Source organism: Epinephelus fuscoguttatus, linkage group LG14, assembly GCF_011397635.1.
Source record: "Epinephelus fuscoguttatus linkage group LG14, E.fuscoguttatus.final_Chr_v1".
NCBI classification, from domain to species: domain Eukaryota; kingdom Metazoa; phylum Chordata; class Actinopteri; order Perciformes; family Serranidae; genus Epinephelus; species Epinephelus fuscoguttatus.
The window spans coordinates 11497683-11520087 of record NC_064765.1 but is presented as its reverse complement, the minus strand read 5'-3'; the positions used below and the strand labels follow the sequence as shown (position 1 = coordinate 11520087).

Below are 22405 nucleotides of genomic sequence, written 5' to 3'. Positions count from 1 at the left end.
GTATTGTTTTGTATCCAGAAAGTAAACTTCCCGAACAGCGAAATATATATACGCAAAAGGCTCATAATAGTCAGGAAGGGATTACAGATGGGATGAGAAGGCCCCTTGTTAACACAAATTATATAACACATCCCCATAATTAAGTTAAGAATTTCAATATTTGGAAAAACAAGACTCTTTACTCCCCACAATCCTCCCTGCGAAGCCGCAGATAAATCAACCACACATTGTTAAAAGGGAAGAGATGATAGAGGTGTACTTTCACTATACATAAGCAGGAAGGGTCCATTAGAGGCAGCGGTAGGTTCAGATGTTTATCCTGTAGCAGCAAGGTCAAAGGTTGTAGCACTGTGACTGACACACGTCTTGCTGAGGAGTATTTTCGCAACATGCTTAAACCCAACCTGCACAAAGATCATATGTTGCAGCATTAATGAAGATGCGTATTCAATCTACGTTATTGTGGTTAGTTTGTCGCAGCTAAACATTTGACTCACCGTACTGGTTTTTGCAAAACAAATGAGTCATTATCACAGTGCACATACGTTTTTTTCTGCTCGTCTGGTGCTTTTATGTGGTATTTCCTGTAGTACTATTTGTTTACGTTAAATATATTACTGAGGAGAGATCAGACATAAAAACAAAGATGTCAGCTCATCACAATATCCTGTCAGTTCTGGTGAAAACTTTATTTTTTTACAAAGTCAGATTTCTAAAGGATAAGGAAATGTTTTGCCTGAGTTGGTGAGGGTTGATAAGATCAGTAACACTCTCGTGTCTGTAAGATATATGTTGCTGTAGCCAGTTAGCTTGGCTAAGCATAAAGGCCTTTGCATGCTGTCTAGCTTTTTTTAATGCGTTTTTTTAATCCATCATCTGAAACCTTGCACACTTATTCTGGTGCGTTTTATTGTTCTGTTCGCTGTGAAAATTCATAGTAGGTGACAAAATGAAAAGACACATTTCCTCCTTTGCCTCTCTTCACTGGATATAGGTCCTGAGCTGATGCTTGTGAAGCTCAGAGACTTGCCATACAGACATCAGTTTGCTGCAGGTGTAAATGTTTTCCTGAGCAGATGCACTGGGATGCATTTAGCTCGGAAGTCTGGAATACTGACTCAGAATTATCAGCCTCTGACTTGGAATGGATTGCAGCATATTTTGAGGTGGGGAGCAGTGACTTCCTGGAGCTTTCACTAGTTGCCTGGCAGCTGACATATAACCTCCTGAAAAGTGGCAAAAAGTCATTCTTAAAGTTTGCTTTTTACAGACTCAGGCTAGCTGTTTCCTATTTCCCTTTGTTTCTTGTCTTTATGCTAAGCTAAGCTAACCACCTGCTTGCTGTAGCTTTATACTTGCGATATAAACATGAGAGTGGCATCAATCTTCTCATCTCACTCTCCACCAGAAAGTTAGTATGTCCAAAAATGTCAAACCTTTGCTTTAAATTCGACAACCATGCACTATTGTTCCTTGTTGGCTCATGCTCTCACCATGGGTCTCTCCACAGAGGAGCATCTACTCCCCCCACTGACATTTAAAGTGCAGTTTTTACTTGGGAGGATGTTTCTAATGCAGGTTTGTGAGCTCTGGTATGTGCGTCTGAAGGAGGTCAATCATGTGTCTCTGTTGTCTGCAGACAAAGCAGCCTGTGAATAGCCTCACCTCATCACTCAGAGTTGACCTCGGCCCTTGTTTGGTGATTAATATCCCTCCCGCATCACCTGTCACACTGCAGCGGTGCACACGCATGCATGCACGCCGCACTGCAGCCATCCCGCTCTCAGCTGTGAGTGCAGATAAGGGAAATAGCACAGTTAGCACATCCAGTTCTATTTGCTCACCTCTTTCTCAAACAAAGAGGTAAACCTGCCTCTGATAACACAATTACAAAGTGTACATGCCGCCACATTCTCTTGCTTAACCAGCGTGAGTTAAAGGTGAATGAAGATACTGAGAGTAAAACTACACACCTGCTTTATCCTGTTGTGCAGGAAGCACGAACCACAAACCTGATCTGTGTCACAGTGTTGTTTCCATATTGGAAAGCAACCTGCTGTAAAGTCTGATGAAGTAATGGAAGTTTTTTTTTCTTTTTGTGCCACATATCAAAGAGCAGACGACCCCCTCCCTCCACCACCCTAAGACCTGCTGCTGGAGGTTCAGAAACCCACTTCCTGGTACTTCGTGTCAAGGTGCCTCGATACACACACACCACACAAACAGGAAACAGCCCTCTTTCATGTCCCTCAGACTGCACTCTGTTGAAGTTCTTCTGAAGGGTGCAGCAAGAAAGAGGTGAGCTCCAGTCACCAGGTTTAGTTTGAGACATGAAAAGCTTTCCTTTAAATGTTTTATCTTTTCTTCTGACCCCATTAAAACACAAAATGTAGAGAGCTGATTGACCTTGCCACAAACTAGGCTTGCACATTTGATAAAGGTGACAAAATCTGAACAAGGACATTTTCAATTCACCAAATTAAGAAATATTTCTTGTTTTACATGCTATTTAGGCTATGCATGAACACATATATATTCATTTTGTTGGCCAAAATTTCATTCACAGACACAGAGATAGATTTCTGGTCACCTATCTGACCCAATAACACTCTCACTCTACCAGTGTCTCCTTCTCACTGCCTTTCTCCTACACAAACCTCACCTCATAATATTTTCCATTAAGGTCTCGGAAAAGTGTTTAGAAAAAGACATAGGATGTATTTTTTTACTTTTCAGCCACAGCCCAGATGTTTTGAAAAGCGATTACGCGTGATCGGAAATGTCACATGAGAAAACGCTGCTTTGTGAAAAACACGATGAGCTGTGTTGCCATAACGAGCCGTACACCCCGTCAGGTCGGTACTATGCATGTGAGAGATGAGAAGGAAGCGAGATGGCTCGCTCATTAGCTACTTTCAGACGCTATATGTAGTTTACATATTTTGTTACACCCGTATATCGGATTTATGTATGTTGGGCCACTTGGAGCTTGCTTCTGGGCAGGATGTGGCTAGTGGGCCGCCAGCTGAAAAGGCCTGCTTTGTATTGTAGTGTTGTTACTTGTGTTTGAGGTCAGTTAGACCCCAGAGAAGTCTCTCTGTTCCTCTGATGAACAAACTGTGAAAAACTCCAATAACAGAAATCCAAATAGACGTCACAGATAAAGAGCATGTGAAAATTAATTGTGTTAAACCATGTTCTACAGCTGAGACCCCAAATAGAAGTAATTAGTCATGCTATGTAACTGACTTCTGGAACATATCATCAGTATAAAGGTGACAAAACAATGTTAAGTATGTTTTTCAGCTGTGCTCTGATGAAAATGAAATGCATGTCACTTCAGTAGTATTAAAAAGTTACAGGTTTAAAAGCAGCTCCTTTGACTACAGTTGTATAACCCACTTCTAACACATGCTGTTGCATTGTGGTGTCTTCTTCCAAGTTTGTTGTAGATTACCGCTTTATAATACAATGAGGATTTTATCAACAGTATGTCACGAATACTTGTTGGTTTTCATTTTGTTGTCCACATGTTTTCTAACTTTCTCTTCCTCTAAAAGAATGTGTGACACAAAATGAAACAATATGAAGTGGTGAGTAATCCAGTGTGATTATCACAAAAAAGAGCATTGTTTGTAAAGCCATATCCTTGTTTATCTCACTGGTATGCAGGGAAGTAGGTGAAGTAACACATAAGGCTCTCAGCAGGCAGGCTCAGAGATGGGGGTGTAGTGAGGAGGGGGTAAAGGAACAAGACAAGAATCTACCAGGTTCTCTGGAGTAAGGCAACAAGGAGGCCTCCATGGGTCAGCTGTGATGGGTCAGCACCCACCATTGTGTAGAGGGATGGGAGTTCCTGTTCCGGCTCATTTTTTGCAATCTGAGAGAACATAAACACGGACAGACGGAAGTGTCCAGAGAGCGAGAGAAAGCAGAAGCAGTGTGGATGTTGAGAGGAGTGCATGGAGGGGAAGCTACAGTGTGTTTGTACTGAAATCATACACCACTCTGCTTATATTAATAGTGATTGTTATCTACGTTTATTTATCTATGTAAAAATATATAAAATCCACCACGTGGTTCTGTGCTGTATATTTTGATACTCTTATCAGCCTCTGACTCAGTTGTTTAACCCATACTTAAAGAAATATCCTCACAATTACGTCAATCAGTTTACTTGTAACCTCAGGATTATCGATCAGGTGATAACCTCAGCAAATCACGTTCGTTTTATTCTTGGAAAGGTAACTGTTTCAGCCACCCCTGATCAATACTTCTGCTGAAATCAGGAGTGTCTTGTCTTTGCGTAACCAAACCTGCTCAATCAGAGTTTGATCATCCCCAGGTCAATACCCCTGGCTGCTCCTCTGTGCTGCTCACCAATCAACTTCCACCACAGTGAAACTCCCTTTAGTTCTGCTTCGTGCACAGAGAAGCAGGGCCAGCTCTATTTCCCATTTTTGACCTTTAAATAGAGCATTTGTAAAAAAAAAAATATTCTGTCCCTTTATATAAAGCAGGAGCCTGACAGTGAAATATTATGTTGCCATGGAGTCAGTCAAGTGTGGGCTGCAACTTTTTAAGCCTGTGTTTGATTAGAGTTTGGCAAATTAGCAGTTATAAATTTGCCGAATTAGCTATTAGCAGCTCCTATTTGAAGTGTACCTATAGATGTTCAGACTGCTATCAGTGACACTGGAGACAACTTTTAAATGTGGTGATTCTCATGCAAGTTCTGCCGTTATAGCAAGTGTCTTTTTGTATGATTTCTAAGTGGATTTAATGGGCGTGCCTCAGTTTTAAAACCTCTGATAAAGAGCTTCAACTTAACTGCCTTCTAAAACCACTGAACTCCCTGAAGGCCTGTTATGCAAATGATAAAATAACCCATGTCCTCTTGTGCCACCGAAAATAAGGTCATATGAAAAGTTCAAGTCAAAGTTGCGGTGTTGAACTTTGAATCTTAATTGCACAGATTAAAAAGGACATTATTTTAACCTCATGCAGGAGCATCTAAAATTCAACCCAAGCACACAACTTATCACACGGTTTAACTTTTCAAAAAATACGGGGTTTATTGACTTAACTGCAATCAATACTTACAAAAGAGGGAGAAAAAAAACAGGTTTTCATATAAACTCACAGAAATTACTGTAGTGAAAAAACATGGCTGAAAAAATACATTCAACTGTTTTACTTTCTTTGTGTCAAAAATCTGTTCACCTCTTCCAAAACACGTGAAGGCAACACAGAACAAGTGACTTTAAAAAAAAAAAACAAAAAAAACTTAATTGTCCTCCATTTTATCAAATATAAAAAGGCAGAGAAAGCCTTAGCTACCTGGAATGTATTCAAAGAGGCACTTCCAATGGTCAAGAGGGGGCCAAGCAAGTGCATCAAGCATCCAATCAAATTAAAAAGAAAAACAAACTTTCCTCAACCCATTTGGTCACAGCTATTGCTTGTAATAACAGACTGGGTGTTAAGAACAAGACATTTCAACATAACCAGTTGTCTAACGTGGAGACTCTCCTAAACCAGTGATGTGAGGGGTCTGTCAGCACCCCTTTACTTCCACCATCAACCCAAGTACTGTGAGTAAATAACTCAGAAGATCTGAGACAAAACCAGACGAGGTGAATTAATGTGATAACAGTTTGCTACTGTTACTGTCAGATTATTGTAAGATGTGAAGGGGGAAATGTCAGGAATGAATACAAGCAAAATCTACTTTAGATGGAATTGCAGTCCAATAAGAGGGAGTAAGAAAAAAAAAAAAGTACAATAAATAATCAAAACGCAAAACGTCTTTTTTTGCTTTTTTTTGTTGCTTTAAATTAAGTTTCATTTTTGACAAAGTGTAGTTGCAGAACAAAAGTCATTGAAGTACAATATATTAAACTGTGAAAAAAAGGAAAACTGACAAAAACGTCTTCACAATCTTTAGATTAATATGGAAGATCATAATTTAACATAAAAGAAAATATATTCTATTGTTCATTATCCAGATAAATACAAAACAAAATTAACAAAAAAATGCATATGATCAGCAATAAATATGTTCTGATAAGTTAAATAAGCAGTGACAAGCAAACCTTCTGTCTGGAAAGTTTTTTTCAAACAATAATAACCGTAATAATAACATTAATAAAAAATAATTATCAAATAAAGAAAGCAAAAAAGGGATGTAATGAGTACAGATTGCTCCTCGGAGCAGGTACTAAAGTGGGGAGTAAAGTAAACTAGCTTGGAGATCCGATCTCGTCAAGTCGCAGGATGTATAACTGCACCATGGGAATGCTGGAATTCCCCAGATCGGCGAGGATGAAGGCGGGGGGCAGGGTTGAGAGGCAGGACAAAGTCTTACAGGTTTAATGATCAGTTTGATATCAAGACTTCCTTCCGAAAAAAGAAAAAAAAAAAAAAAAAAAAAAAAAGAAGAGCCAGTGACCAGCAACAGGAGGAGAAAACTCGGGGACATAACCAACTTCCAGTTCAAAGTCCTTCCTGCAGACTCACCCAGTCCACAATTACATAAGACAGGGCTTGAGAAGAACCGTGACAAGGGGGGTGGAAGGCGGCAAATGAGAAAGAACCAAAAACAAACAGTAGTCCATTCACCCTAAACACATGCAGAAACCGCCCCAGGCACTTTTTTCTCTTTTTAAAAACTATTCATATCTTTTCAGGATCTTTATTTTTTTTCCTTTTTGTCTTAACTCTGTCTGTAAAAACGGCTGTGGTAGATCTACAGTTACGTTAGTGAGCACCCTCTAGCTAGCTCAGGGGAAGTGGTATCGTCAGGGAGGAGGGAAGGAGAAGGGGTTTGGGGTGGGGGGGTGGGCTAGTGCAATGCACTCCCCTTTCCAAGGCCACTTGTGCTGCTACACATTCAAGAACAAATAAAGAAGAATGAAAGAAAAAAAAATAACAAGTGGCACCTGGCAAAACAGTCAATTCTTGTTCTCGTGATTTTCATTGTTCAATTTCCTCTCCTTTTTTTTGGCACTATGACACATGGCAGGGTACTTTTTAAAACTTGCTGTGCGGATTTACGGGGTGAAATGATGAATTTGAGCTGAGAGTTCCCTTAATTGATTACATCCTTACAATGCTAACAAGGAACTAACACGGTGTTGTGTCAGGGAAGCAAAGGAAAAGGGCAGAGGTAGAGGGGAGTGCCGTGTTCTCTTTGTGTCATCGAACGTAAAGTCACTGGTGGGTGCGTGCAGTCTAGTCATCAGAGATGGAAAGGCGGCTGAAGATGGGAAGGCGGCGGGTGGTATCCAGCGTGGGGGACTCAGAGCCACTAAGGCTGCCTCCAGAGCTGCTCTGATAGCCCTCTTGGTCTGACAGAGAGTCGGGAGGGCTGGATGGAGACTCGAACATCTGAGGGGACTCCAACATGGGTCTGAAATAGTAAGGCGTGCTTGTTGGAGAGGGAGGTGCAGGGGTGTTGGGCTCTGTGCCTACAGGACCAGCACTGAGGCTGGGCCCGAACAGGTTGGCCAGCTCCTGGCTGGAGTAGGTGAAGGGGTTACTGCTGGGCCAGTCGGGGACCTCATCAGGGAAGAACATGGGTGGAGGGGTGACCGAGGTGGGGCTGTCTCTCAGCCCAGCTGAGCTGGAGAAGCCTGCAAAGCTGTAGCTGTGCTGCAGTCGAGGCTTCTCCATCCTGTTGGAGGAGTTAAGAGGGGAGCACTGCTGGGGAGGTCCACGGCGCTCCTCAGCATTGTGGATGAAATGGCAGCGAGGCCCGTATGGGCAGAAACCGATGGTGTGGAAGGTGCGGCACAGCTCAGTTTTGTATTTGGGATGGCGGCTCAGGCTGCGAAGTTCATGGATTCCGTGAGCAAACTGGCATTTGTCTCCATACTTGCAGGAGCCATTCTCCTCGAAGGGCCTGCAAAGCTCCGTCTTGTAACGGCTGGAGTTCACTTGGCTGCCGCCACTGGTGGGACTGGCAGGGCCCAGACACTTGTTGAGGGGCCTCTCTCCCGTCTCAGAAAAGGAGCGGTCTCGCATGCGGTTCTCTTTGTTGCCAACCCCTGAGATGAGCGAGGAGTGGTCCGCTGCCTTCAGGCTGTTCAGAAACTGGTTCTGGCTGAACTTTGTGCTGCTGACAGAGTGCCGCCGCTGGTACACGCCTCCCACTGAGGGAGATCCCACCGCCTTCCTGTCCAGCAGGGCTCCGGCGGGGCTGGAGATGGGCACATTAGTGCCAGTGCAAGGGACAGACATGGGATGGGGGGCACCCAAGTTGTTGTTGTAGCTGAGCAGTTTGTTGTTCTGCAGAGACACAAAGAATACACATAATTTAAAAAAAAAGTATTCATCATGTTCAAAGCGGACAGTTAATGTGGTCCTGATTTTAAAGCGAGCTGGTGGGCTGGAGAGAAAAAACCCAACAGCCTCCTCTTGCATGACTGTGTTCTTTTTGGCTCTGACAACATAAGCGGATACAGGCCTATAGAACAGCAGCTGGTTTGGCAAGTTGCCCTGGTTAGGAATGTGTGCCTGTTTAGTAAATGGAGCAGCAGCACATGAGAGGCCACAGGGCTGCTAGTAGCTACAAAGAGCCTGCATCATTTGAAAGATAATGAAAGTGGCAACGCATCCTGCTGAATTACAAGGGGGGAACTGATCTGCTTCTCAATACACTTACAAACTAGATGAGATGACTGATTTCCATAAGCATTAAAGCCACCAGAGAGTAAAGTATAACAACCACGAGCACAAAAAAGGCGCAGTTTTAACAGAAATCTGACACTGAAAACATTAAACTGTATGCAAACTAAACAGAGCAGTGACTAACCAGGGAGCCGCTACGAGTTTAGAAACAGTTATTTCCCAATAAATATCATCGTTAAACTGGGTTTATCATAAACGCAGTTTTATAGAAGCAATAGTAGGTAAAAGCCAGACAAATCTAGTCAATGATTAGCGAGCATGTGGCTGCTTTGTGAGGAGTATTAAAAGTGGCGCAAAACTGCCCTCATTAACAGAAAGAAGCTAACGTTCGGATACAGCACCGTGCCTCGTTAGCGAAACTACTAATTTAAGGTTTGCCTATGTGGCATGTGTTAAATATAAATTTTAAAGTGTTAAACTTTTAACAAACAGTTAGTGTTAAGTTACAGGCAGGCTTCGGCACACTTTTAAAGCCACTAGTTCAACGTAAATAACCCCAACGATGGTGTTAAAACAGGAAACAACAGGTAAAAGTCAGCAAACAGTCGACGTCAAAGTGAAGCGAAAAACAAATCAAAAACAGCCAAACAACAACAAGCCTCCACACACAGGCGCGTCACGGCAGAGGGCCGCGGTCATGCAGCTCATCATTCCTCCACAGCGGCTAACTCACTGCTGCTAACAGGCTAACACTCCTATCATACAAAACACCACACAGACACACACAGACACACACACACACACACACACACACAGAGGAAAAAGTTTTAAAGCTACCTTGTTCATTACTTCGAAGTCGAAGAAAGGCGACACCACGGCTGTGGTCATCTTTGCAGCGACCAGGGTTTAAATCAAAAGTAGTAAAAACAAAAAAAACAAAAATAAAAAAAAAACTGTGCTTGTTAGAAAAGTTGCGCAGGTCTGCTGAGGTCTCTGATTTGCAGCTCCTGTGTATTTTTGACCCTGCAGAACACCCCCTCTGCCCTGCACCAGCCCCGACATTTGCTTTATAATCCTTTTGCAGGAGGAGCCTCAAAGCGCTGGGCGTTAACTTTCAGTTAACTTTTTTTCTCTCTCCTTCCTCTTCTAGATGGACAAACTTGCTGTGGGTTGTCAGTTTGTTTGAGATTACTACACTGTTGTACGCAGAATGAATACTAAACAGGCTTTATCTGTGAGCAACGTGTGGTAGAATTAACCCAGTTTTTATCTTTTTCTCTGTAGTAAGCCACTTTATTAGTTTATGAGTGGAGTTTAGACATTAAAAAAGTGAGTTATTACACTTGTGATACTGTACATGCTCTGTTTATGAACTTTATGTAGGTTTAAAGTTAGAAAGTCAGCTTAATTTCCCCCCTGTCCCATGGAAGTCTGGTACTGGAGCAGTCTGGAGTTGTTTACTGGGAGGCGCTGCACTATCCTCAGGGTTTCAGCTACCATCCACTACTCTGTAATTAATTTACTCTTAATTGCTGGACTGTAACGTCACTTGTGGGACTTTCCGGTGAACTCAGGCAGCCAGGGCTTTTAACTCTTTCCCGACCACCACAATTTCCCCCCGTTAAACCCCCTCTCCCTCTCACTGTTCCTCACCAGCAGCTCTAACACTGCTGAATATGTGCATGGATGTCATTCCATCAGGTAGGCAATAATAACCTGATACACTAGTGACCTCACCAGATTTTCAACCACAGCCGGTGACAATGACGCTCGCAGCCACATATGAAAGAGATGTGCTGCACAGTGAGTGAAACCTATACAAATCTATTGTGGTCCGTCGTCTTCCTCTCTCCCTCCCGCCCTCTCTGAATCCATGACAGAGCAGCCATCGGCCATGTGCAGAGTCAATGTCAGGGTTGGGTTGCTGGAGAATAGAGAAGAGAGGAAAGAATAGCAGGGTAGGGGGAGAAGAAAAGAAGCTGTTAACTAAAAAAAAAGTTGGAGGTGGAGGAGGGGATGAGGGCGTGAGGGGGAGATTTACGGGGGACGTTTATTACTACACAGAGCTGCCCCAGGGAGGTGAGGGAAGAGAGGGGTGGGGAGAGAAGGAGAGAGGCAAAACATTCCCCTTTTCCCTTCCTCTTCTTTGCCTATACAGAAGCCACACAGGGGGTGGAGAGCTTTGTCTCAGCTGTGGAGGAGGCAGGGGATGTTGTTTTTGTCCTGAAATGTTGGATTCAGTCGAGATAGGAAAGGCCTCCGCTTGGATGCAGCATCCTCATTTCAAACAAACATCTTCCTCCCAGTACATTAAGAAAAGTAACTTTCTGAGGTTCTCTGGACCCAGTCGAGAAGAGCGAGGGTGTGTGTTTTAACATAAAAAGAGTTTTACGAGCTGGGGCTGTTTGGAGTAATCTCCCCCTGGTGTGTTTTCACAGACGACCGGGTGGGATGACAGACTTGCTGGAAATCACGTCTGCAGTTCAAAGGCCCTGTCGCTGATTGATTAAGTAGATCAGATTGATCGTGTCTCCTCTGAAAAGCAGGGACGTAGGAGGGGAATCACAGCTTCTCCTTTTTTTCGGCACATACAAAAAAACCTATAGCTGGTGTGAAATGATCTGAAGGACTCATAATATGTTACACATTAAAACATAATCAGAGCATGTGTTTATTGAAGTACAATTCACAGAGGGGGCTATGATGTTGCAGCGAATGGATTCTCGTCCAGATTTGAACCCCACAAGGTCAGCAGGGTTCAAAAACACAACAACAATCCGCTGACTCTGATGTGAAATGTCTTCCTTACTTGGACCCTGGCCTCAAGAAGCCTCACACACACCGCAGTTGTTTACTTTAATACTCTCAGATGTATCGTGCCTGCTTGATATTGTGCGGCGCAGTCATCCTTCCAGGTTTGGGAGGAGGCACCTGTTTCCTGCCAAAATGAAAATCTCTCAGGGGATATTGTCAGACGTGTTCCCGTTTTAAACATGCAGACGGTAAATGGCATCGTTTTGACTCAGTGGCTTGCAGACATCAGCACATGCCACAGGACTTTTAAACATTTTGTTTCACTGAGAGGTTATGTAAGCTGCATTTGTACGTCTGGGATGTACTGAATTCAACACAAATCCTTCCAGTCCTAAAGTGACAAGATTATTGTGCAACCAAGAAAGTTGTGGGCTTTGGTGACATTTGAAGGTGTAGACTGGACTTTGCATCAGAATACTTACAAAACAGGATATTCATATTCACTCAAAGGTGACATTTATGACAGCAATACTGAAAGTTACTGTGTGAACAATAAGGCTGCAGCTGATAACTGCATTTGATCATAACAGTTATTGTTTCAGTTTATTGTTTGGCCTATCAGCTGTGAGAAAATAGGGAAAAATGTTCTTTTGATGTCTTCAAATGTCATGTTTTGGTCAACCAACTGTCTAAAAAAAAATCAAAATGTATTCAATATATCAAAGAGAGCAGCAAATTCTCACAGATGCTTGGAAAATGACTAGTTTCAGATTATTTTTCTGCTGATTGACTAATTGATAATTTGGCTAATTGTTTCGACTCTTTATACATATAAATATATTTTCCGTCGCAGCTTGTAAAAGTGACGGGTGGAACATTAATGAGAATTTCTGTCCAATTTTTTCCACTGACTTACAAAGTGAAAAACAGAAAAGGAATAAACTAGCTCTCAGCCCTTCTTTAGAGAGGATTTTCCTCTTGCTGTTGACAGAGTCGGGTTTCTCCCTCTGGAGATTTGATTTCTGAGGATTTGTGCTCCTCGAGGTCAAAGCTGTCCTCCTCTGGCTTGTCGGCCCTATCAGTCTCAGCTGGAGCTGCGGTCCGTCACTCCTCAGCCGGATGGTTTGATTTCTGCCTCCTGTGCTGACGACCCCCCTCCTCAGAAGGGAGGACTGGGATGAGGCTTGAGGTCACTGATAACATTTAAGTGGGATGACTGGATGCTAAATCTTTTATCTAACTGAGCAGGAGATGAAAGAAGTCATGGGGAAACTCAACAAATTGGAAGCTGTCTGTGGTGACATGGTGTTAAAGCAACAGTTTGCTGTAGTTCTTCCTCAGAGCCAACAGAGGGCAGAGTTCTTCCTCTTCGCTGTTCCCTTGTTGCAGCATTTCCTATTTACTCCCCTCTCTTTGTACAGCATCTAAAGTGTCTCCATGTTTGCCTGAGGCATAAATTTAGATTATCACAACGGTAACAGCGTGAGTGAGAATTTCTAAGATTAGACGCTGGGGTCAGCACAGTCAAACACAGCTCTTTCCTTGTGTGGCTTTGAGGTGAATTAGGACTCAGCACAAGCCTGTGTATTGTGTAATCATCCTTTCCACTGACACACTAACTCACTGGCCTTATATGAAGCAAAGAGACTTATCAGCTGTACAAAACACAAATGCTGACACAGGTTGTGCGGTAATGTCAAGCTGTGTTGCACCACATCGCACTTAGGGCGACCACAAGGTTCATGAAACGATGTCATAAAGGAGAAATAAATATTTTTACTGCCTCATGGTACTTAATGTATACTCAGGGGATTGATAGGGTTGTTGATAAACACCAGTGACACAGCTGTTTGCCACATAATGGCACTTATGATTTCTTATAAACAATTTCCAGCTGAAGTATCTGTTTAGGAAGAAACAGTCCCCCCCCCACACACATGTATTTTCAATTCCGTAAAACTGAAGGGTATTACGAGCAACTGTAAGTGGAAAGTCACCTCTTCACTAGAAATGTGCTTTGCATCTTGTCAGTGTGGTGAAAACATTATAGAATTATTTATGCTAATTCCAGGCGAACATGTCATGACTGAAGATCAGATCTTTACTTTACTTTATACCATATTAACAATCTTTATTGTTTATATTTTGTTTTTATTTTCACTCTTTCCCAATTTGTTATGTAACTGCTGCACAATAATTTCCCTCGGGATAAATAAAGCTTTATCTTTCAAGCACAAGTATTATTACCGTAATGTAAAAATACTAAAACAGTTACAGGTTCTGGATTCTGAATAAGTAGAGAAGGATAGGGAATACTAAGTAAAAAGTAAAAAAAAAAAAACAAAAAACAGTTTTATCAGCATAATGTACTTATGATATTTAAAATAGAATTTTATGTATTTTCTTAATATTTAATCATTATTACAAACACCATTTTGCTGTTGTAGTAGTTGGTCAAGTTGGAGCTGATTTTAACTGCTGTAACCATGCACCATGTTTTTTGTTTAAGTTGAAATTAAAGAACTAATTTTCAGGTTAATACTTGTTCTAGTAGAAACCCAAAATACATGTTTACATGCTTTAATGGTCAAAAAACCATATATTTTCTCATACTATCTGTGCTGGAACACCTGTATTCACCCTCTGTCTGTTTGTTTCTTTAACCTCTATCATGAAAAAGCCCAGTCTGCTCTGATTGGTCTGTATTTCTGGATCGTCTGCATCTCAGCATCTAATAGTGACACTTTCTGCTGTGAAAAATTCCTAGTAGAAGCTTCTAAACACAACCATACATGTTCCAACAGGAGTATGATCTGAAATCAGGGAGAAATTAACATTTCCCTGACATTAGCATGTAGCTACATGTAGCAGTGTACTAGCAGCCAGGGAATGACTGCACATAGTGGCACTTTCTATCGTTAAAGATCAACAACAAAAGTCTCTAAACACAACTGGACCTGTTCCAGTTGGATTATGGTCCAAATCAGGGAGAATTAACAACATCAGCAACCATGTTTACATGTTGCCCTGATGTTAGCATGTAGCTACATGTAGAGGTGTACTTGCAGCTGGGGAGTTACTGTGTATAGTGGCACTTTCTCCATTAAAACTTACCAATAAAAGCATCAAAGCACTGGACATTTTCCAGCAGGGATAAGGGGCAATATTAATATTTATATTAATATTATTATTATTATTTATTGCTGTTTCTTGTATTTTTTGTACTTTTTCTGCATGCCTAGTTTTTTAAGTTTTTAAATATTCATTCATCTTCTAACCACTTCATCCTCTTGAGGGTCGCAGGGGGGCTGGAGCCTATCCCAGCTGACATTGGGCGAGAGGCAGGGTACAGGGTACAGAGGCAGGTCGCCAGACTATCGCAGGGCTGACACATAGAGACAGACAACCATTCACGCTCACATTCACACCTACGGGCAATTTAGAGTTATCAATTAACCTAGTCCCCAATCTGCATGTCTTTGGACTGTGGGAGGAAGCCGGAGTGCCCGGAGAGAACCCACGCTGACACGGGGAGAACATGCAAACTCCGCACAGAAGGGCTCCCACGCCCGGCATCGAACCAGCAACCCTCTTGCTGTGAGGCGAGAGTGCTAACCACCACATCACCGTGCCGCCCAGTTTTTAAATATTGAAATCTTTAATTTGACTCTTTACCTTTGACTGCCGTAACACTGGAATTTCTCAATTGTGGGATCAATAAAGGTGTATCTTATCTTATCTCTTAACAACATCAGCAACCAAGATTACATGTTTCCCTGACATTAACATGTAGCTACATGTAGCAGTGTACTGGCAGCCTGGGAATGACCTGTTATAGTGGTATTTTTCACTGTGAAAAGCCACCAATAAAAGCTTCTAAAAACAATCAGACATATTGTAGCAGGAATATGATCTGAAATCAGGGCCAATATAGCAACATCAGCAACCAAGAGTAAATGTTTACCTAATATTAGCATATAGCTACATGTAGCAGTTTGCAGGAATGACTGTATACAGAGATACTTTCTATTGTTAAAATTCAACCATAAAATGTTCATAACACAATTGGATCAGTTCCCGCAGGATTATGATCCAAAATCGGGGAGAATTAACAACACCAGCAACCATGTTCACAGTTAGTGTGTACAGTGGCACTTTCCCCTGTTAAAACTTACCAATAACAGCTACAAAGCATAACTGTTAACATGTAGCTACATGAAGCAGTGTACTGGCAGGAATGACCTGGTATAGCAGCATTTTCTACTGTGAAAACTCACTAATAAAAGCTACTTAACACAATCAGCTGTGTTCTAGCAGCATTATGATCCAAAATTAGGGCCAGTATAGCAACATCAGCAACAAAGAGTGAATGTGTCCCTAATGTTAGCATGTAGCTACATGTAGCAGTGTGCAGGAATGACTGTGTGTAGTGGCACATTTGTATTATTAAAAATCAACCATAAAATGTTCATAACACAACCTGACCTGTTCCAGCAGGATAATTATTTAAAATTAGGGAGAATCAATGACCATTTTTTCTGACATTAGTTTGCTTTTTGCTACATGTAGCTTGTAGCTACATGTAGCATTGTACTTGCTGGAGAGTTACTGTGTATAGTGGCACTTTCTCCTGTTAAAGCTTCAAAGCTAGCAAGGGATAAGATCTGAATTGGAGCGAACTTTACATCATCAGCAACCAAGATTACTTGTTTCCCTGAAGTTGGCATGTAGCTATAGATGAATTCGACGAGCGATTTGTGTATGCCGCCATCTTGCAGCGGCGCCATTGCTGCGGTGACATGTGTCAGTCATCAATTCATTATGTTGTCATTGTGAACTGACTCTCTACAGTGACAGCATCATGAGTAGCTGGATTGATGGTGTTAGACAGTGGCCTCCGGTAACTGATGAAGGTATCTTAAATGAGCACCGATATTAATTTAGAAATTAATCATTTGTTTGAGCAATAAGCAGGAAAGATTAGAGTAATAGGGAGATAACAGACTGTATCATTAAACACTGTGTAATATAACGTTAGCATACGTTATGTGCTAACATTAGCAAGCTAGCAGCGTGACATTTAATCATTATGGACAGGCTATGTGACTAAAAACAACAACAACAACACGTGGTTGTGTTTTGTTTTAGGTATTCAAGAATATTTTATTGATCGCCTGGCCTTCGATGACCAGAAAAACGGCAATTACAGGTTTCTGATTGAGGGTCAAAATTGCCAGAGCTCCGGATGGGTCGGGCAAATTTTACACCGTCTTTTAGACGACCATCACATCATATTGAAAGCGATCAATATTGATCGTCTTCAATATGATGTGATGATCACGTAGCCTGTCCATAATGATTAAATGTCACGCTGCTAGCTTGCTAACGTCAGCACACGTAATGTATGCTAACGTTATATTACACAGTGTTTAATGATACAGTCTGTTATCTCCCTATTACTCTAATCTTTCCTGCTTATTGCTCAAACAAATGATTAATTTCTAAATTAATATCGGTGCTCATTTAAGATACCTTCATCAGTTACCGGAGGCCACTGTCTAACATCATCAATCCAGCTACTCATGATGCTGTCACTGTAGAGAGTCAGTTCACAATGACAGCACAATGAATTAATGACTGACACATGTCACCACAGCAATGAGCCAGTATAGCAGCATTTTCTAATGTGAAAATTCACCAATAAAAGCCTCTAAACACAATCAGACATGTTCTAGCAGGAGTATGATCTGAAATCAGGGCAAATATAGTAACATCAGCAACCAAGATTACATGTTTCCAGGATGTTAGCATGTAGTTACATGCAGCAGTGTAGGCTACACAATGTAAACACTTGCAGTAGCAAGCCTGGATAAAATATATAAAGTAATCCAACACAATCTGATGTAATCTTGTAGCCAAAGAAGAAAAAGGTATTTTAGCACAGCTTGAAGCCTGAGGTTTTTGCTCATTGGGAAGACTTCTTCATACATTGAAACTTGTGCCACATTTTATATGAACATCCATCACTGTAATATATATATATGACAGAAAATAAGGTCAAGCATGAGATGTCCCCTTTAAGTTTAAATTTCTTTCTGTACAAAGAATCTAAAGATTTGAAATAAAAGTAGTGGAATGAAAAGTACAAAATAAACATGAAATAGCATAAAAGGGAAATACTCAAGTAAGGTCAAAGTACTTAAAAATTATACTTGAGTAAATGTACAAGTACATGTTCCTGTCACCACTGAAAGCATGATACATTACATAAAACTGACCTATTAAAAGCCATAGATTACTTAAGACTCCTATAACTTCCCATTTTTTCCCCAGCATGTGAGCACATCTTTCGTAACACTGACAGGACAGATTGTTGAGCAGTCAGCGGTTAAGGATAGCCAAGTTCGACCTAAACACGCTTTGATTCTGTGAATATGTTGTCATGTGTCTGCCCACATTCGCCGTTGACCCTGCGTGGGTTTTGTTTCTGTATACATTCTCTTCCCCACATCCCAGTTTGTGTGATCCTGTTCTTGTCTGTATAAGCTTTGACAGCCAGGACCATCCGTGATTGCCTCCTTTCATGTCTCATGGTATGTTTGCCAAATTCATAAGGGAGGAGTGTGGTCATCATTCGGGGTGAAGCTCGCCTCAGAGGAACAGGGTGAGGGAGAGAGAAAGAGGGAGGGAGGCAGGAAAATAAGAACTAGCAGCGATTAATTGTCCATAAGAGTAGCCACAGCATTGTTAGTGGTGAACCGCCAGCTGCTCTTGCTGATGTTGTTCCCATGATTCGCTCCAGCATGCCCATCCACTCCACTTCCACTGCCCTTCATCTCACACTGGGTGGGATGCGGCATCAATGCGAGGCTTGGCTCATTTTGTGTGGCTTCGACACGTCACGGCATTACAATCGCAACCTGAGTTCAAAACAAACACCACGTTGGAAATGAAAGTCTTTGGCCTTCGTCAGTGGCAATTCGCGGGGAAATAGAAGAAGAAGAATAATGATGTTTTGATTGAATGTGGGGTCGCAAAAATAGCAACAAAGCAAGAGGGTGAAGGGGGTCGCCATTTAAAGGAGATTTACTGTCTAATTCTCTGCTGACATGCCGCTCTCTGGAGGACAGTTGTATTTAGAACGAAAGGCCAGCTTCCTCCTCTGACTTCCTGACCTGTGTTTCCTGAGGAACAATCTTTTTGTCTGTCCTGAGGTGGCTCATGGGAAGGGAGAGTTTGGTTTTCCACTTGCACATTCGGGGTCGCGGCAAAGGTCAAAGCCATCAAGCTATAGAAATGAGACGATGACCGTAGCTATGTGACACAAAGCACACTCAGAGATGGCAGATGACGTGCAGATACACTTAGAGAAGCGAGGAATCTAGTACTTGTTGTGTCCACCCCCTCCCTTGGGCTCAGTGCACCTCCACTGGGGACTGGACAGACCTGACCCTGGTCCAGGTGTCATGACCATGCGGCGGACGCTGAAACAAGATATTCCTCAGCTCCTCACTCAGCGCAGGAGGAAAAATCAATGGGCTTTGTATATCGTAGGAACAGTGGAAAGCATTCTCTCACCAAAAAATCCCGCCCCTGTCCCATCTGTCTCCATTCTCCGGCACTCTCAGACCTCACAACCGGCCCTGTGTGGTCACTCCTGGACTAGAATTACACAGTCCATGTGTCCGGCTCTGGACAATACACAAAGCCAACCGCCCCGTGTGACCCTGCCCACTTTTTCTCACACTTCTATCCCTCGCAGATTTATTGAATTGGACGAGTCTTCTCTCTGGTTATTGATACTTCTCCAGATGCTGTTGACGAGGACGCACTTCTGACATTGTGTGTTTGACGACAGCGTCGCCTCTCATAAATGAGACTCTTGGAAATTAGCATTTGATGGTGTGTGAATTAATGCAAGCGTGTTTTGATTAAGCTGATGTTGAGCTTTGAGAATAGGATTAGTTGTTTGAGAGCCGTCCTCAGTCAACCCAGGGCATATGGTGATGTCAAATTCCTCCTTGTTGTAGGCGAGTGATGATTTATTGTGAAAAACCGTGCTTTTATTGTTACTGCAGCTCAGCTTTGAACCTTTTTTGGTGCCTGCCTTTATTGCCAGTAGAACACTACAAATTATCTGCAGATTATTTGATGAAAACACCACTGCAGGTCTGTTGTTTTTCATTACTACTCTCCATGCAGGTATTAAACTTCTGGTTAGTGTCAATTATGGGATTCCCCCCCCTCCCCCCAGAGCTCAGTGCACCTCAACTTACAGAAAACAACAGACAGAAAAAAACAAACAACACGTGCTCAGCATTTAGAAAAAAATGCTGCAAATAAATAAAACACAGCCAAGTTGAGAAACACATTCATCAACCTGACAACACGTACTGTATGTTGCCCAAAGAAACGTGCTGCAGTTACAGAAAACACAACACAAATACAGAAACACACTGGTTGTGTTCTCTAGTTGTGTTTTCTGTATTTGCAGCACGTTTCTGTTTTCGGTTGTGCTTCTGTATTTGGTTGTGTTGTTTCTATTTGCTGCCTGTTTCTGTATTTTCAGCACGTTCCTGTATTTGGTCGTGTTGTCTATTACAGTGTGTTTTCTTATGCTATATATTTTTGTTTTCCCTCTGTCTGTGTGGTACAACACCACATGTCCTGCCACTGGTGTTGGCTGTCTGCCATGTTTGTACTGTGTGCCTGTTTTTACTGTGTGTGTGTTATATTTTGTGCCCTCACACCGCACACTGATTCACCTTAATCAGTCATTGTGTTGTCAAATTGGGGAAGACTTTTCTTTGATGAACTTGTGATTTTTCTGCTGCATTTGTTGTCTTTAGTTGCAGTGTGCTGAGCTCTGAGGGCCTCCGTAGCTTAAAGTTTTGAAGGTAACGTAGCTGAAGAAAAGCAGTCAGTAAGTGTAGTGGTGAACCATTACCAGACACCAGAAGAAAATGTTGACATTGTTGTGCCGGCAAACCAAGGATGTGTTACATTTGCAAGTTTTATATGTATCATATAAGGGTTTCTGAAGTGATGTTATAGGAGCTGAGTTTGTCATCAGGAGGTGGAGAGGACAATGGATGGCTTGTCACTTGGGCCAGATGCCTGCCAAGTTGCAGACCACAGTAAGCCGCCGGTTGTGATGTAGGGAGTCATTGCTCTGTTACCTACTTTTCTTTAGGCACCAAACGTGGTGTTTTGTAGTGACCTGCCACTGGAATAGTGCCACGAAAAACAGTTGTTTACTAAGACACTGTTCCATTTCCTGCTAGGGTCGTGCCATAAAAAGCAGTTGTTATGTATCAAGACATCGCTGTCTTCCCTCTAGGGACAGAATCACGAAAAGCAGTTGTTCTTTTCGAAAAGACATCCCGTGTTTCCTGCCTGGATAGTGGCACGAAATGCTGTTGTTACTTTACCAAGACATCACTGCATTTCCTCCCAGGACAGAGCCACGAAAAACTGTTGTTGTTAACTGGGACATTGCCAGGTTTCCTGCCCAAATAGTGGCACAGAAAGCAGTTGTTGTTTACCGAGATATTGCTGTGTTTCCTGCCAGGATAATGCCACAAAATGCGGTTATTATTTTACCAAGACATCCCTGTTTTCCCTCCCAGGCAAGAGCCACACGAAGTGGTTGTTCTTTTAGAAAAGACATTGCCATGTTTCCTGCCCAAATAGTGGCACGAAAAGTGGTTGTTGTTTACCGAGACAGTGCTGCATTTTCTGCCAGGATAGTGCCATGTAAAGCAGTTCTTTTTTATTCAGACATCCCTGGATTTGATGCTGGGATAGTGCCATGAAAAGCAGATGTTGTTTATTGAGATATCGCTGCGTTTCCTGCGGTGATTGTGCTCCCAAAACCAGGTATTTTAAGCTAAAATGTCATCTTTTCCTAACCATAACCATGTGGGTTTTTTTTGCTAAAATCTAACCACACATTGATCACATTGTTTAACTGTAGTTTCAGTGATTCTGCAACATAATAACATGGAAATGTAAAGTATCTGTTGTTTGCAGAAATGTTCAATGCAAACATATTATTGTGGCAACTGAGCTGTATATTTTCTGAATGCTCAGCCCTCAGCACCTTAGTTTATGATTTAGGAGGTAGTGTAGCTGAAGAAAAGAAGTAGGTGATGGATATAGTGAACTCAGAGAGCTACAGGTGTTTCAGCTTCAGTAGCAGATTAATTCATCTGTTAAACTGCACCTTTGCCTGTCCCCCTGAGATGAAACGTCCCAGTAACGTCTGCTCTTTTTTCTGTGTGACCTGCTGCGACTCCCGGAGGGTCATATGAGCTCGTGAAGTATATCCATCTTCGCTTTAATGGAAAACGACGAGGAAATGAGCAAAACTCAAGCTATGTGGATAAAGATCAAGGAGTCTGTGGTAGAAAGATTTCCTCTGAGGAATATAGACAAAGACTCAAACAGCATTTTATGTTCCCAAAGGGGCCAGAATACGTCACCGTCTTACCGCTTTGATTGTAATTTTTGTAAAAGTGCTCCCAATCACTCAAAGAAAACAACTCTGAGGGATTTTGTGTGATTGCCCACAGTCCAAACAGGGCACAGCCCCAAAATAGAGTTTGATGTCCAAGATGAGTCTAAGCTGCTTCTTTTTCTTCTGTTTTTGTAAAGAAAACAACCCTCTGGGTCTTTGAGGCCGGTCCAGTCCAAATGCCCCCAACTGTTCCCCACTCCGCCTTCCCTTTCTCCTCTCCCTCTTTCAGACTGTCTTCTTCCCTGGCAGTGAAAGAAGGTGCAGCTGTGTGGAGTCCTTTGGGCTGAATGAGAAGAATCAGCCCATTTGGTTGACTTTCCTGGCCAAAGCTATAATTTTCTCCTGCCAGGGTTTAACATCCAGTCCAGAGCAGTTCCTGGGCTCCAGCCGCTTGCATCCAACAGGACAATGGGGATTGTCCTACAGCCATATACCACACAGGAGTCCAACTGCCTGTCTGCCAAAATGTGGAAGCATCTACGTGTCCAGACCAAACCACTA

At 42.3% G+C, this 22405-nt stretch overlaps 1 protein-coding gene and 1 long non-coding RNA gene across 3 annotated transcripts in view; one reads left to right on the top strand and one right to left on the bottom strand.

Moving 5' to 3' along the window:
- The window catches only part of LOC125901121 (uncharacterized), a 214039-nt gene that overhangs the window by 106699 nt on the left and 84935 nt on the right, over positions 1-22405 (top strand). Inside the window, exon 5 of one of the 2 annotated variants that reach the window (XR_007450937.1) lies at positions 2120-2298. This is a non-coding gene — a long non-coding RNA (uncharacterized LOC125901121). Of the gene's footprint in view, positions 1-2114; positions 2299-22405 lie in introns of both variants that reach the window. The other variant, XR_007450936.1, reaches the window with a different exon arrangement.
- On the bottom strand, positions 6847-9690 carry zfp36l1a (zinc finger protein 36, C3H type-like 1a). Its single transcript, XM_049596521.1, has 2 exons — positions 9469-9690; positions 6847-8289 (listed from the first exon to the last, which is right to left on the bottom strand). The coding sequence occupies exons 1-2, from the start codon at positions 9517-9519 to the stop codon at positions 7234-7236; spliced, it is 1107 nt and encodes a 368-aa protein (XP_049452478.1). The 5' UTR covers positions 9520-9690; the 3' UTR covers positions 6847-7233.